Source organism: Mus musculus, chromosome 4, assembly GCF_000001635.26.
Source record: "Mus musculus strain C57BL/6J chromosome 4, GRCm38.p6 C57BL/6J".
Classification (NCBI taxonomy): Eukaryota; Metazoa; Chordata; class Mammalia; order Rodentia; family Muridae; genus Mus; species Mus musculus.
In genome coordinates, this window is record NC_000070.6 from 19,412,506 (window position 1) to 19,429,497 (window position 16,992).

The 16,992-nt window shown below is 37.9% G+C and overlaps 1 protein-coding gene across 1 annotated transcript in view; it reads left to right on the forward strand.

The window, feature by feature from the left end:
* The window catches only part of Cngb3 (cyclic nucleotide gated channel beta 3), a 229,774-nt gene that overhangs the window by 131,656 nt on the left and 81,126 nt on the right, over nt 1–16,992 (forward strand). Inside the window, exons 11-13 of the mRNA NM_013927.2 lie at nt 3,141–3,282; nt 12,985–13,144; nt 15,963–16,060. Of these exons, the coding sequence (NP_038955.1) occupies nt 3,141–3,282; nt 12,985–13,144; nt 15,963–16,060 (400 nt within the window). The remainder of the gene's footprint in view (nt 1–3,140; nt 3,283–12,984; nt 13,145–15,962; nt 16,061–16,992) is intronic.

Genomic DNA, 16,992 nt, shown 5'->3' on the forward strand with positions numbered 1-16,992 from the left:
ATTTTTGAACATACTTCATTTTGGTTGGTTGTACATATACCCTCCTCTTTCTCATCTTTCTGTCTCTCCTCCCCACTGAACCTTTATGTCCCCAATATTTCCACTTTATTATTTCACGTGTTCTATTGTCTTTCTCAATGCTCTCATTAAAGACTCCTTTCCACTTAATTGATGCCTTTCTAGTATCACAGTATTTACCATCATTTACACCACCTTGACCTGCATATGAAGGAGAACATATAGTATTTTTCTTTCTGACCTTGAGTTGCCTCTTTACTTAATTTGATGTTTTCCAGTTCAACTCATTTTTTTTAATTTCATAACTAATTTTTCTTTATGGCTAAATAAAGTTTAACTATATGTTATATATTTTCCTTATCCATTCATCTACTAGTTCAAATCCAAGCTTGTTTAATTTTTTTGTCTGTTGCAGATAGTGCAGCAGTGAGCATGGATGTATATGACAGTCTCTGTAGTAGAATACTAAATCCTTAGGGAATATACCCAGGAGTAGTACAACTGAATCCTTTAGTACTTCTGTTTTATAAATAAATAGAATTCTATAAAAAGTTCTAACCTACCATGAACACCAGAAAGGGGGAAAAAAAACTAACTGAGACTCACTGATTCCATTGCCTGTCTATAAAATGTTTGGATTTTTTTAAATTTACCTTAATTCCTTGAGCATTTTATACAATATACTGTGGTCATTACTCCTCTGTCATTCCTCTCTAACTCCTCACATATCTGCCTGACCTCCCTACCACCCCAAACTTAATGTCTTAAAAAGAAATTGGGACTCCAGTTTGTGCTACCCATATATTCCTGGGTGTGAGACCATCAGTTGAACTGGTCTGTCTAACAGGATGTGTACGCTTAAGCAAAAGTGACTGTCTTTCCCCTAGAAGCCATCCACTGTCCACAGCTCTTGAGTCAGGAGTGGGTCTCTCCAATGCCTTCTCGCTCTCTGCTAAAGCATTAACTGCCTTGATCTTGTGCAGGTGTTGTGAGGGCATCCATTGCTGCTGAGAGCACCCGAGCTTAGCCATCCTGTCTTGTCCAAAAGTCACTGTTTTGCTCTAGTCCCCAATCTGAGTCTTACAATCCTTCCTTCCCCCTTCCATATGCAAGAAGTTTTTTAAGGATACAGTAGGAATGCCTGACACAGGCTGTGTTATCAGAGCCAAGTAGTTCTATTTGGTGTTCTGAAATTCTAGATAAATTGTCTTTTTCATCCAAAACTGGTTTCCCTACTTAGAAAAGTGCCCTTATTTCTTTTCACATCTGCATATTCAATAATATGATAAAATATAGAAAGATGGGGGTTTTCAAGCCCACTGACAATTTCTGTTCTCTCTCCCCTGCTTTCCCTTCACCTGATCCCCATGCCCTGTTCCTATCCCCATCCCCTTTCCCATTCAGTTCCTTCCTTTAATCTACCTCCAGTATCTATTTCTTTTTCCCTACTGAGAAAGATTCAAGTATCCTCCCTTGAAACCTTCTTATTTGGCTTCCTTTGGTCTGTGTATTGTAACATGGTTATCCTGTACTTTATAGCTAGTATTCATTTATAAGCGAGTACGTACATACATGTCCTTTCAGGCCTGCTTGGGTGATACTTTCTAGTTCCATCCTTTTGCCTGAAAAATTCATTATGTTTTTAATAGCTGAGTAGTATAGGGGTGATACCCAGGGGTGGGGGCACCCCCTTCTCATAGGAAAAGTAGGGGTAGGAGTTGTGTGAGGGGGGACTGAGAGGATGGGGGGGCTGATATTGGAATATGAAGTGAATAAATAAATAAATGAAAAAATATTTAGAAAAGATAGTGATCATATTTATGTGCTCTGTTTTTCATTTCTGGAAATGAGTCTAAATTATAAAGAGTGATCAACATTCTCCATATATTGATAGCTTGGCAACTAAAATTTTTGTTACATTTATTTGTTTTAGAGGGGTTGGGGACAGCACAGTGTGCATGAGGGGTTCTCCTTTTCCAATGTGGATTCCCAGTTATTGAACTAAGGTTTTCAGGCTTGTTGGCAAGTGTCTTTACCTGCTGAGCCATCTCATCAGCCCTGGTTTGACAATTTAAAGATAGCCTCAAATTCTTTGCTACCCCTCTCACTGAGAGATGGAGCCTAATATATCTTCTAATTAATTCAAGCTAGTCCTAGGGATTTGCTTGACAAATAGAACAAGGCAAGAGACTACAATATTACGGGGTTTCAGGATTATAAGATTTTCTTAAGCTACATATTGGACCATGATCAATCTAAAGGAAGCAGTTGCTATTAAGAAGTTCATGAACTTAAATATTATGGTTTGATTTTTATGTTCTTATGGTGTGTGTGGGGGGGGGGGCTCTTCTTGTGTTTGTATTTCTGAATCTTTTTCTTTGTTTTTGTTTTGTTTTATGTTGTGCTATTTTTTTCTCTGTCTCTTTCCTTTGTTTTCTTCTGTTTTGTTGGTTGGTTGGTCTGTTAGTATCTAAAAAAGACTGATAGAAAAGGTATGGAGTTGGGTGGGGAAGGATGTGGGGAAGGTCACTAAGGAGACAAAAGTAAACTTTATAGGGAAATTTTGCAACTGAAAAAATAAGTCCATTTACATTAAGACAGGCAGAGCACAAGGAAGCACCATCCTAGTCTCATTAGGAAGATAAGTAGAAAGCTCTCTTTCTACAGGTATCTACTACCAAGCTGACTAGGCTTCGATGTGTAAGGAAAGAGCATACCTGAGCATTCCAAGAAGAGATTATATGGAGAAAAACATGCATACCAAGCCAAGAGTAATACTCAAGGGACAAAGCAGATGGCTTCAAACACATCTTCCCAAATGTCTCCAAACATACAAGTTGCTCCAAGTTTTTCATTCATTGTTAAACATAGAGAGTGCATCTGTGCTAAGTTTTGTACATGTCTCTCACCCAAGAAATAGAAGCCTGATAAAACAGTCCAACAATTTTTGGAAATAGTAGATACCCTCCTTGTGTTTAAGTGTTTAGTCATTTCCTAATGTTTATTAAGAAGTTTACAGTAGCACACATATTGTTTGCCAGTTCCTGCATTCATGAACTGTGTGTGAGAGCAAATGGTGTTACAAGAGTATGTATAACAGAATCTATGCATCACTTTTACAGGTATCTGCGATGCTTTTATTGGGCAGTTCGAACTTTAATTACTATCGGGGGCCTTCCAGAGCCACAGACTTCATTTGAAATTGTTTTTCAATTCTTGAATTTTTTCTCTGGGGTTTTTGTTTTCTCCAGCTTAATTGGTCAGGTAAGCTGGCAATGTATCCCTATGTACAAAGTATGTTCATTTTAAAGATTAACAATATTTATAAATTTTATGGAAGAACTATTGAAATCTGTGGTCCTTTTGCTCCTTTCTCTTCCTTGTTTTGCTACCTTTTACCTATTTAATGACGTGGAAAGGAATGTACTTGGATCAACACTACAGCATTGACTTTTAGTGAGGGAACAGACTCGCTACTTAGTCTAGGCTAGCCTCAAACTTATGGTTAGCTTTCCTTTCGTTGAAAAATGGATTCAAATTCTTAGTGCTAGAGTTACATAAAAGCGCTGCCTTAACCAGGTGGTTTTCCTTTTTAGGCATTAAATCTTCCATAAGACCTGGCAGTCAATTTTGTTAGGATATAAACCCTTTGAATTTACAGTAAAAACATTATAATTCATAATACATAATGGAGTCTAGAATTTGAGCCAGGTGTTTCAAAGAACATGTATTTTTGCATAATGTGTTGCAAAGTGCACAATGCAAAGTAGGCCTGTGATGTATCAGAACCAAGGCTAAAGTGAAGTTATGCCAAACAGCCTGGGCAAACTCTACCAGAGACACTTCATACTCATTTGATATTTTATTTAATTAATTTTTGGCCATTATGAATTCAGAAAATATTTATTGTCTTGATTTTGCTTCCTCCCACTCAGTAATCCAAGTCCATATAAGGCTATATGATGAAGGCTATAATACATGATTTAAGAGCTCAAACTGTATCACAAAATCAATAAACACACTAGAAACACATTCCTAACACATTCACTGCAGTATGGATAAAATTCATTCTGAAACAATAAGATGATATTTGATATTTGATACTACTAAAAAGTTGTCAGATCTCAACTAGTGCATCAATTAATGTTAAGTGTCTCTAAACATGGCTTATGGCAGAGTTCAGAAGCTGTCTGCTGTTCAGTAAAGGGAAGCCTCTCAGGTTATATGGGAAAGATGCATATTGAGGTGTTTTCAAGGGTCAGGTAGTATTCAGTTATCACCAACAGTCAGTTCTGTTGATCATAATTACTTATGGAAATATGTCAGTGGTAAAGCATGAAATGGGTTTGACATTCAAACAACACTGATGAGACGAAGGGCTTTTGGAAATAAGAAACAAATTCAAGAATAAAATATCTTAAGAATTTGATAAACAGCTTCAGTGAAGTAGCTGGATATAAAATTAACTCAAACAAGTCAATGGCCTTTCTCTACACAAAGAATAAACAGGCTGAGAAAGAAATTAGGGAAACAACACCCTTCTCAATAGTCACAAATAATATAAAATATCTCGGAGTGACTCTAACTAAGGAAGTGAAAGATCTGTATGATAAAAACTTCAAGTCTCTGAAGAAAGAAATTAAAGAAGATCTCAGAAGATGGAAAGATCTCCCATGCTCATGGATTGGCAGGATCAACATTGTAAAAATGGCTATCTTGCCAAAAGCAATCTACAGATTCAATGCAATCCCCATCAAAATTCCAACTCAATTCTTCAACGAATTAGAAGGAGCAATTTGCAAATTCATCTGGAATAACAAAAAACCTAGGATAGCAAAAACTCTTCTCAAGGATAAAAGAACCTCTGGTGGAATCACCATGCCTGACCTAAAGCTTTACTACAGAGCAATTGTGGTAAAAACTGCATGGTACTGGTATAGAGACAGACAAGTAGACCAATGGAATAGAATTGAAGACCCAGAAATGAACCCACACACCTATGGTCACTTGATCTTCGACAAGGGAGCTAAAACCATTCAATGGAAGAAAGACAGCATTTTCAACAATTGGTGCTGGCACAACTGGTTGTTATCATGTAGAAGAATGCGAATCGATCCATACTTATCTCCTTGTACTAAGGTCAAATCTAAATGGATCAAAGAACGTCACATAAAATCAGAGACACTGAAACTTATAGAGGAGAAAGTGGGGAAAAGCCTTGAAGATATGGGCACAGGGGAAAAATTCCTGAACAGAACAGCAATGGCTTGTGCTGTAAGATCGAGAATTGACAAACGGGACCTAATGAAACTCCAAAGTTTCTGCAAGGCAAAAGACACCATCAATAAGACAAAGAGACCACCAACAGATTGGAAAAGGATCTTTACCTATCCTAAATCAGATAGGGGACTAATATCCAACATATATAAAGAACTCAAGAAGGTGGACTTCAGAAAATCAAATAACCCCATTAAAAAATGGGGCTCAGAACTGAACAAAGAATTCTCACCTGAGGAATACCAAATGGCAGAGAAGCACCTAAATCTGAGTTTTGCCTTGAAAGCAATGGAAAGTCAGCCTATGAAAAGCATTGAGCAAGGAGATTCAATGTTAATTATAATATAAACTAAATAGGACCAGCATTTTTAAATGTGTTTTTGAAGATTTATTTAATGTATATGAGTACACTCTAGCCGTCTTCAGACACACCAGAAGATGGCATCAGATCCCATTACAGATGGTTGTAAGCTTCCATATTTTTGCTAAGAATTGAACTCAGGATCTCAGGAAGATCATCCAGTGCTTTTAACCATTGAGGCATCCCACTAGCCTTAAATATGTGTTTTATTGCTGCTTAGTGTAGTAACTAGCAGATTAAGGACAATTGCTATTGAAAAGTGATCAAGGATCGAAGTATCCACACTTTGGTCTTCATTCTTGAGTTTTATGTGTTTTTTGAATTGTATCTGAACTTCTGGGCTAATATCCACTTATCAGTGAGTGCATATCATATGTGTTCTTTTGTGACTGGGTTAAGAGCTGAAGGGGTTTGCAGCCCCATAGGAAGAACAACAATGTGAACTAACCAGTACCCCCAGAGCTTCCTGAGACTGAACTACCAACCAAAGAAAACACACGTTGGGACTCATGGCTCCAGCTGCATATGTAGCAGAAGATGGCCTAATCTGTCATCAAGGGCAAGAAAGGCCCTTGGTCCTGTGAAGGTTCTATGCCCCAGTATAGGGGAATTCCAGGGCCAGGAAGCGGGAGTGGGTGGGTTGGGGAACAGGGAGAGGGGGGAGGGGAGGGATTTTTTTGGAGGGGAAACCAGGAAAGGGGATATAACATTTGAAATGTAAATAAAGAAAATATCTAGTAAAAAATTTTAAATTTTTTTAAAAAGTGATCAAGGGTCTTAAAAGAAGGGAGCATTCCATACAATGAAGATGAGGATATTGAACAAAATAATAAGACACTACAGCTGGGTAAGCATCAAAGTTAGCTAATTCAGGTAATTTCATCAAGCTTTGAGTCTATTGTTCCAGAGCCTAGTACTATACTATAGAAGAGGTAGATAAGGAGACTATATGATGGCTATATAAAGAGTAGGAATTATGGATTAGTTAACTTGAATTATAAAAATCACTCTCAGAAGAGAGTCTCAGAGATGGCATGACTATCTCTCAGAAATTGGCCACATCTAGGAGGAGCAAGCAAGTATCAAATACAAACACATAAAAATACAGACAGTAAATTGGCAGCTATTGTCAATGCACAAAGGCATGTCAGGTTCAGCTTAGATGTGTTAATGCACTAGAAAGAGAAATTGGGAAGACAACTCCATTGAAAAAAATTAGTTATTGCACAATAAGTTTCAAGAAGTTAAACACTGTAAGTGTAAACTATCATCAATAGATAGAGAAATTTACTAATGGTGAAAATATAAAACTAGTTAGAAATAATTTCAATTTCAATTTAAGTGCAGTGAAACAGCAAAACCATTATTCTTTATGGCATAATGAACCATAAATCCATGTGAGATCCATTCACTGTTTTCACATTTTTGAAAATGAGAAGATCCAATTTCTATGAGATTAGGAAGTTCAGCTGGATGTGGTGCCACACATCTTTAATCCCAGAATATGGAAGGCAGAGGCAAGAAGATCTTTATGAGTTTGAGGCCACCCTGGTCTACATAGTGAGTTCCAGGACAGTCAGAGCAACATAGTGACACTCAGTCTCAAAAAGAGACAAGATGAAGAGCCATTGCAAGTCATACAGTTCACACTGTCTTAAAGTAGAACAGTATATGATTAAATGGACAGTTAAAGGAAAAATCCAATACCTATTGAGCACTTGATATGTGCCAAGCAGTTTTCAAAAGACTGGGAAATGATAACTCTGTCCTGTGATCTGAGCACTTGGGAAGCAGAAGCAAGAGGAAAGGGAAAAATCAAAGCCAGTCTAGTCTACACAACAAATTCAAACTCAGCCTGTACTGCATTGCTAGACTCTGTCTCAAAATCAATAAAGAGAGAAAAATGAAAATGATGTCTGCCCAGCCTCAGTGTAATGCTTTCCCTGGACAGCCACAGCTATTTCACCTGAGAAAGCCTAAACATGGACTCTACTTTAGACCTACTGAAACCACTGCATACATCTTAACAAATCTTTTGATGACTGAATTTCTAATTATTAATTAATTAATTAATTAATTTACATCCCAAATACTGCTCTTCTCCATTTCTCCCTCCCCTTCTCATCTGATAGGGTGGCCTTCCCCCAACCCTGGTGCATCAAGTCTCTGCAGGATTAGGCTCATTGTCTCCTACTAAAGCTAGACAAGGCAGCCCTCTGTTATAAATAAGCTGGGGTCCTTGGACCAACCCATGTATGCTCTTTGGTTTATGGCTCAGTCTCTAGGAGCGCCCAGGAGTCCAAGTTAGTTGACCCTGATGTTCTTCCTGTGGGGCTGCCATCCCCTTCACAGTCTTCAGTCCTTCCCCTAACCCTTCCATAGGGGTCCCAAGCCTCCATCCAATGTTTGTCTGTGGGAATCTGCATCTGTCTCAGTCAGCTTCTGGGTAGAGCCTCTCAGGGGACAGCTATAGTAGTAGGCATCAATCTACATGCACAATATAGCAACACTAATAGTGTCAGAAATTGGTGCCTGACCATGGGAGAGGACTCAAGTTGGGCCAGTCACTAGTTGGCCATTCCTTCAGGTTCTCATCCAACTTTTCCTTTCATTTCTTTTAAACAGGACCAATTTTAAGTCGAAAGTTTTGTTGGTGGGTTGGGGTACCCATCCCTCCACTGAGAGTCTTGTCTGGCTACTGGAGATGGTTTCTTAAGTTTCCATATACTGTTGGGCATTTTGGCTAAGGTCACCCACATTACCTCCTGGGAATCTCCCCCATCCAAGGTCTCTGGGACTTCCTAGATATTCCCCTGAGCCCGCATCTCAACCCCAACAGCTGCATATTTCCATTCATTCCCCTGGGCCTCTAGTCCTCTCTCCTGTCTCTCCCCATACCTGATTCTGCTCACCTATTCTCCTTGCACTCCCCTTTCGCACCCAGATCACTCCCTCCCTTTGCTTCCTATGACTATTTTGTTCCCCCTTCTAAGGGGGATTCAACCGTCCTCATTTGGGCCTTCTTTCTTGTTTAACTATTTGGTCCTGTATTGTGTATCTTGAGTATTCTGTACTTTTTGGCTAATATCCATTTATCATTAAGTACATACCAGGCATGTCCTTTTGGGTCTGGGTTACCTCACTGAGGATGATATTTTCTAGCTCCATCCATTTGCCTGCAACATTGATGAAGTCCTCCTTTTTAATAGCTGAACAGTATTCAATTGTGTAAATGAACCATATTATCTGTCTACATTCTTCAGTTGAGGAACATCTGGGTTGCTTCCACTTCTAGCTATTACAAATAAAGCTGTCATGAACATAGTGGAGCACATGTCCTTGTGGTATGGTGGAGTATATTTTGGTTATGTGCCTAGAAATAGTATAGCTGGGTCTTTAGGTAGAACTATTTCCAGTTTCTTCATAAACTACATTGATTTCCAGAGTGGTTGTCCAAGTTTGCAATCCCACCAGCAATGGAGGAGTGTTCCCCTTGCTCCACACCTCCAATATGTGCTATCGATTTAGTTTTTGGTCTAAGATATTCTGATTGGGTAAGGTGGAATTCAAGGTGGTTTTGATTTGCACTTCCGTGATGACTAAGGGTGTTGAATATTTCTTTAGGTGCTTATCAGCCATTAGAGATTCCTCTGTTGAAAATTCTCTATTTAGATCTATATCCTATTTTTAAATTGGTTATTTGGTTTGTTGATGTTTAATTTCCTTTTTCAGATGTAGGGTTAGTGAAGATCTTTTCCAAATCTGTAGGCTCACATTTTGTCCTATTGACAGTGTCTTTTGCCTCACAGAAGGTTTACAATTTCATGAGGTACCATTTATCAATTGTTAATGTCAGAATCTGAGTCATTAGTGTTCTGTTCAGGGAACTTTCTCCTGTGCCAATGTGTTAAAGACTGTTTCCCGTTTTCTCTTCTATTAGATTCAGCATATTCAGTTTTATGTTGGGGTCCTTGATCCACTTGGATTTGAGTTTTGTGCAGAGTAATAAGTGTGGATTGCTATTTGCATTTTTCTACATGCAAACCATCAGTTAGACCAGCATCATCTGTTAAAGATATTTTCTTTTTTATTGTATAGTTTTGACTTCTTTGTCAAAAATCAAGTGTTCATAGGTGTGTGAGTTTATTTCTGGTTTTTTTAATCTATTCCATTAATCAACTGTCTGTTTCTGCATCAATACTCTGCAGTTTTTATTACTATTGCTCTATAATACAGCTTGAAGACAAGGATGGTGATTCCTCCAGAAGTTCTGTTATTATCAGGATTCTTTTGGCTATCCTGGGTTTTATGTTATTCTACATGAAGTTGAAACAATGTTCTTTTAAGATCTGTAAAAAGTTGTGTTGGAATTTTGATGGGAATTACATTGTATCTGTAGATTGCTTTCAGTAAGGTACCTATGTGTACTATTTTAATCCTACTGACCCATGATCATGAGAGATCTTTCCATCTTCTGGGGTCTCCTTCAATTTCTTTCTTCAGGGACTTGAAGTTTTGTCATACAGATCTTTCACTTGCTTGGTTAAAATTACACCAAGACATTTCATATTATTTGTGGCTATTGTGAAAGGCATCATTACCCTAATTTTGTTCTCAGCCTGTTTACCATTTGTATAAAAGAGAGCTAGTGATTTTTTTAAATTAAGTTTGTATTCAACCACTATGCTGAAGGTATTTATCAGCTGCAGGTGTTCACTGGTGTCGCGTCCGCTCTCGACCAGCAAGAACGACACGACCACCAGTCCTTCTAACAACAAACTTCAGTCTTCCTCTCTCTTCTTTCTCTTCATCTATATCTCCCACTAATAATAATCCTCTCTCTAATCCGGGCCTCTCACTCTTATATACTCTCAGCCCTCATCCACTCACAGCAGGCCACGTCACCTCACCAGGTACACCGCTTCAGCTAATCAGAGCAGCAAAAGCATATCTCCACCAAAATGGATTCACCAGTATCCTGGTACACCTGCGCAGCTCTCATGATGGTTGTGGCTTATATTCAGGTGCAAGTCATAAGACTTAGCTGCAGTACCTGGCGCCTTCTTGGGACTGCCGCCACACCCGCTCCTCACACACTGGCAGGATTTTGGGGTCACTTATGTATACTACTGCAACATCTGCAAATAGCTATATTTTGTCTTATTCCTGTCTAATGTGTATCCCCTTGATCTCCTTTAGCTGTTTTATTACTCTAGCTAGAACCTCGAGTTTAAATTCAGCCACTTTGCTGAAGCTGTTTAGCAGTTGTAAGAGTCCCCTTCATGTTAAAAGTCTTATAGAGATCAGGGATTCAAGGGACATACATAACATAACAAAATCAATATGCAGGAAGCAAATAGCCAGTAAATTTAGTGGAGAGAAACTTGAAGCAATACCACTAAAATCAGGGGCAAGACAAGGCTACCCACTCTCTTCCTATCTACTCAATATAGTACTTGAAGTTCTAGCTAGAGTAATAAGACAACAAAAGATTAAGAGGCTGCAAATTGGAAAGGAAGAAGTCAAGGTATCATTATTTGCTGATGATATGATAGAATACATAAGCAACCTCCATAATTCTACCAGAGAACTCCTATGGTTGACAAACAACTTCAGCAAAATTAACTCAAAGAAAATCAGTATCCCTCCTTCTGGTGATTCTTATGAATGTGAAAACCCAATAAGTATAGTGTATTTGCCTTTAAAATTGCATTTGAAGATGTAACCTGGATAAGCAACACCTGAAACTGTGATACTGATATACAAGGGAAAGATTAAAGATGCAGATAAAGATATGTGTCTTAACCTCTCAGAGTGATTAAAAGATGCTAGGAAGTAAACAGATAGAAATAAACGTAAGAGAGCCTCAAACAACATTGTCATGTGTTCAAAATCTAGACATATAGTAATACCAGTGACTATGCCTCAAATTAACCATCATTGTTTACTCCTGAATTCTACTTTCTGATATAATCCACATACCCTGATATTTTCTAACTCTCTAACCTTCATATGCTTCTCTACACTAGAACTCATTGCAGAATACATATTACCCTCACTTCCTACATCAATGAAACCCAACACTGGTAGAGGATAGTACCAAAGATGTTTGGATGGATACAATACCAATTCTTTGACCCTCAAAACCATTTAGTAAGGCTTTAACTTTGTCCTTGAATCCCAGCTAACACCCTTGTTAAATCTCTCAACCTAGCCTCTGATAAATCATATCTGATAGCCTTCAAAAACTGAATAATGCTGTTTGAGGCACGTGAACATGGAAAGAGAAGATCTAAGTATCACAACCATAGAAAAATATTTACACAACTGTTGAAGAATAAGAGCCTCTGAAAGACTGACATTACAGACTGTCTGTATAGCTATTGGACAAATACTTTGAAAAAGTAGTAAATTCTATTGTGTCTAAAACTGTAAATTGAGGAAGCCATCACAATGTATGGTATTTGAGCTATATTTTTAAAAAAATCAAGAGTTTTTTTTTCCATAAGCAGAAAAGACTTCATAGCTACTAGAATGAATGAGCAAAGTATTAGCGAGACCTGGCTTTCCTCCTATAATAAACTCACAGTCAAAGCAAATTTATAACCACTTGCTTCTCTCTATGTGAGAGGAAGAGCCAAGCAATATATCTTTTTTTGTGCTGAGACCTTAAAGATCAGCTTTTAACCTAGAGTGGGTTTTTATGGCTGAGTTGTAAACATCCGAGAACTGAACCTGACAGTTCCTTAAGGACTGTCACAGCGGCAGTCAACGCTTCAGTAATTTCAGCACATTTCAACTTCTGCTGAATACTGTGCCTTGAGCATGGTACGATTTGATTTTATCTGTCTAAACAACACAAAGGGAAGAACAGAGGCTGGAATTGCATGACAAGTTGAGCCTACAGAGGCAACCACCCTGGTTGATCTGTGAAAGGTACTTTAGCAGAGAGACTCTCAAAACCGACTAGCAGACTAGCCATTCTGCAGGATAATTGCTCATCTCTCGTTACACTTCCCTTGCATCTGTGCATGGATTATAGTTGTTTTAAAATGTCAGTATCATTTTCACAGTAATTTATAAATATATGAAGATTGTGTGCAGTCACCTGAATTATGAGACCAAAGCCTCACAAAAATCTCACATTATTGGTCTAATGGGCTTTATTATTGTCAGCGAGATAATCTCATTTCCTACCTTTTATTAAGATCTGATGTCGGTGTGTTAAAATCAAGTAACCAGGACAATAGACACAGATATTGTGTAAGAACAAGCAATTCAGATGGAATTTCTCTCCTGGGTGTAAATGACCATATTTATGGTTTTAGATGCGTGATGTGATTGGGGCAGCAACAGCCAATCAGAACTACTTCCAAGCCTGCATGGACCATATCATTGCCTACATGAACAAATACTCTATTCCTCAGAGTGTGCAGTATCGAGTTCGGACTTGGCTGGAATATACATGGAACTCACAAAGAATCCTAGGTGAGCATAACCAATGACTCCTTACATTCCTGTAAACTTTATCACATAATAAAAATTATGTAAGATAGAAAGAGGAGTTCTTTGGAATTGACTAACAGGTTGAAAAACAAAGATCTCTCCAGCATTAATTTAACATGAATAAATTTTTCTTAAATGTAGAGCCATAATCCAAGGCAAGTCTTGGAAGAAAAAGATGAAAGTCTACTTAGTGCCAACCATATGCAAGAAATTACACAGTTTGCTTCACACACACACACACACACACACACACACACATACACATATATAAGCACATCGTGCACACACACATACACACACATGAATGCATGGGTACACACAGGCAACACACATACATACTTAAACACATACAAGCACACACATTCTACACACATACATACACCTGGACACATGCATGCCACACACACACCACACACACACACACACACACACACACACACACACACACACACAAAATTGGAGAAATTAGATGTCATTGACCCCTTTTCAGAAGCAAAGAAACAGCTGAGATTCCTACTGCAAACTTTGGCCAAGGACTCATAACTGCAACTGAGCTCTGAATTCATTGTCCAAGCTCTTGTTCTGCGTGTGACAGCTCCTCTCCTCTGGATCACAGTGTGCAAAGAAAGCTCAGGTTTTCAGGCCATTTTCATTACACAGCATGGTTTGCAGTTAGTTCTAACAGACCATTATTTATCAATATTGTCTACTCTGCAACGCCAGTACTTGAGCTCAAAAAATAATATTTACTAAAGCGTACAAACTGTTATGACCTAGTTGACAATAAATGCAATTTTATAGTTTTTTCTGTAAAAAAAAATAAGAATTAATATTACTGAGAAGTCAGCACAAAGCTACTTCCTTTAGTGAAAAAACAAGATTTTTCAAGTCACAAATTCTTCTCAGATAAAAATGTATCTACTAGTTCTGGTTATAGGACTTTTTCTTCACCAGTCTGCCACTGGTGAACTGAACCCTCAGAATGCTCATAATGACCTCCTTTTTATATCTATAGCTACGTATGAGAGCAATTCTAGGGGCAAAGAAATTACAAGGAATGGCTCCTAGGAGCAACTACAGACATAGATTCAACTCTGGCTTACTGGGACAAATAGTCCTCATAAATAAGAAATTATCTTATTTTGTTTTATTTTATTTTATTTCATTTCATTTCATTTTACTTTATTTTGCTTTATTTTATTTAGAAGGACCTGCATGTATTTATGTACAGTGTAAGTATGTCTGGTGCCTGCACTGGCAAAAAGAAAATGGCTTCAAGCCCCCTTCAACTGGAGTTAAGATGGTTGTGGGCCAACATATGTGTACTGGGAACTGCAAGAGTGGCAAGTGCTCCTTACTACTGAATCGCCGCTCTAGCCCCCAAATTATGTTTTATATGAAATATGGCTATATTTATGATCTATGTTGCAATCAAGTTAGCAATATAGCACAATAATTTTTCCTATTTACTTAAGTAGATGTAAGGAGATATCCAAAATAAAACTGAATATAGTATGTGTATAAAATCCCAGGACTTCCAAGACAGAGGCAAGTGAGTTGAAGGCTAGCTAGTCCATATTGCAAGTTCCAAACCAGACAGGATGAGAGACAGAGACAGAGACAGAGACAGAGACAGAGACAGAGACAGAGACAGAGAGAGAGAGAGAGAGAGAGAGAAATGCAACTTCATGAACCAGGAGCATACTTGATATTAAGAATGGGCAATTTTGTCTGTGAAATATTTTGTCAGTCTGTTGGTCCATCATTTAATTCATGTGTGAAAAACAAATCCATAACGTATTCAGGTTCATTACTGAGTTAATACGCAACTAAATAACAATAATTTAAATGTACTCAGCACATTTCTTCATTAGATTATGTTCCCAGCTGAGGTGCCTACTAATTATGCTTAACCCAGCAAGTCACTTACAGCCTCTCTGAGTTTAAATTCTTTTATTCTTCTCCTATCTGCAAAGTAGAAGCAAATTCCTGGTCCAAGGATTATTATAAAGGTCAAATAAGATAATGGACATGACAGATCTCCATATGCCTTCAAACACCCCACCACTCATCATTTGCCATCTTTGAGCTGAGAGGGCTGGCGGAAACAAGACCTAGATCATTTTTCCGTCTTAGTCTGTTCACTAACCTTTGTCTCACTGGCACTAAATTTAATCTCTTAAAATTTCTAAAAACAATACTCTGTAATATTCAGTTTGCCATTTAGAATTAAAATATTTCTTTGCTCTCATGAGCAAAAGGGCACCATTGTGATGTGTGAAGGTCTGAGTATGTCATTGTCTGTAATTCCAGCACTTGGAAGGCCCCAGGAAAAAAAAAATGCTGTAAGGCCAACCTGGGCTACACTGAAAGATCTTGTCTTTCAAAACAGGAGAGGACACATCTGAAACTCCAGTGTAGTGAAGGTGAAGGGGGATCCCTAGAACCTATTGGCAAACCAACCTAGACAGAGAGTTCCTAGATCAGTGAGAACCTCTATCTCAAAAGTCAGAGTGTCTTCCTCTAGCCTCTACACAAGCACACATGGCATATGTACACACATGAATTAAACACACACATATGCATAAGCACATACACATACATATGCATACACACACACAAAACCTTGATGGTAGGTATATAGATCTAATATGTATAATAAAGACACGGATTTTTGAGATATATTTGTTGATAAAACATTTGCATGTTGTTCATTTTCAATTATTTTTATACTTACTCTTTGGTGAATTGTTTTACCAATTATTCTACTTTGGAGATTGATATATTTATTTTTACAAAGATGAGTCCAACTTGCTTGAGAACCTCCCGACAGCAATGCAGTTGTCTATTGCCCTTGACATAAACTTCAGTATCATCGACAAGGTGGAGTTATTCAAGGCAAGTACTTTTATAATTAATAGAAAGATACAATATCAATTTCTCAAAAAATTCTAGGTTCTTGCTTTATATAGAATTTGTGAATTTTTTCTATCTTTCCATTTTAATTGTTATTTTATTAATTTATTTGGTTTGTGTGTACAGTGTGGAAGATTTAGAAGAATACACATGTGCTAAGGTATACATGTGGTTGTCACTATAAGAGTCAGTGGGTCAGTGGAGAGAGCTAAAGTCAACAGACATGGCAGCAGGTGCCCTTACCTGCTGAGTCATCTCATTGGCCCTGCCTTATGTTTTAACAACGTCAAAATAACCTAGACAGCTTACAAAAATCCAAAAGATTATGGGTCCCAGCTCAACAGACAATTTGCTTTAGAAGCCTCTCTTTTCTAATTAGTGTCAAGGAAGAGAAGTTATTCAGACAAGTTCTTCAGACTCTCCTTGCATAAATTTAAATTTAATTAAACTCCACTGTTCTGTTTTTGCTAACAAGAGCATCACCTTCCATTCTGAACGTGCCTTGGCAACTTATGATGAATCAAGTTCCCAGATCAGCTCTGCACTGACCTACTCATGTAACTCCTATTATTAGTGACAACGCTTTAGATGTAGCTTGCTTTAAGAAAAAGTCCCTCAGTATAGCATTGGTTTGCCTAGAATCTGCAATAATAAAAATAAACCAAGTTCAGCGGTTCGGGTGATGACATCATCACCAGAATTTATGCTGAAATTCCATTCCTGTATTAAGAGATTTAGGGCTACTGAGTGACTTATAAAAACTCTATTTTCTTGCTGTACGTCTTTTTCCAGAGAGGCATGGATGTTTATTCACTCCAGACAGAACAATGATGACAAAATAATCCTTGCTCAAGTAATGCAGTGAGTGTATAGGAATTACCTATAAAGGTGTAAGCAAGGAGCTACCTACAGAA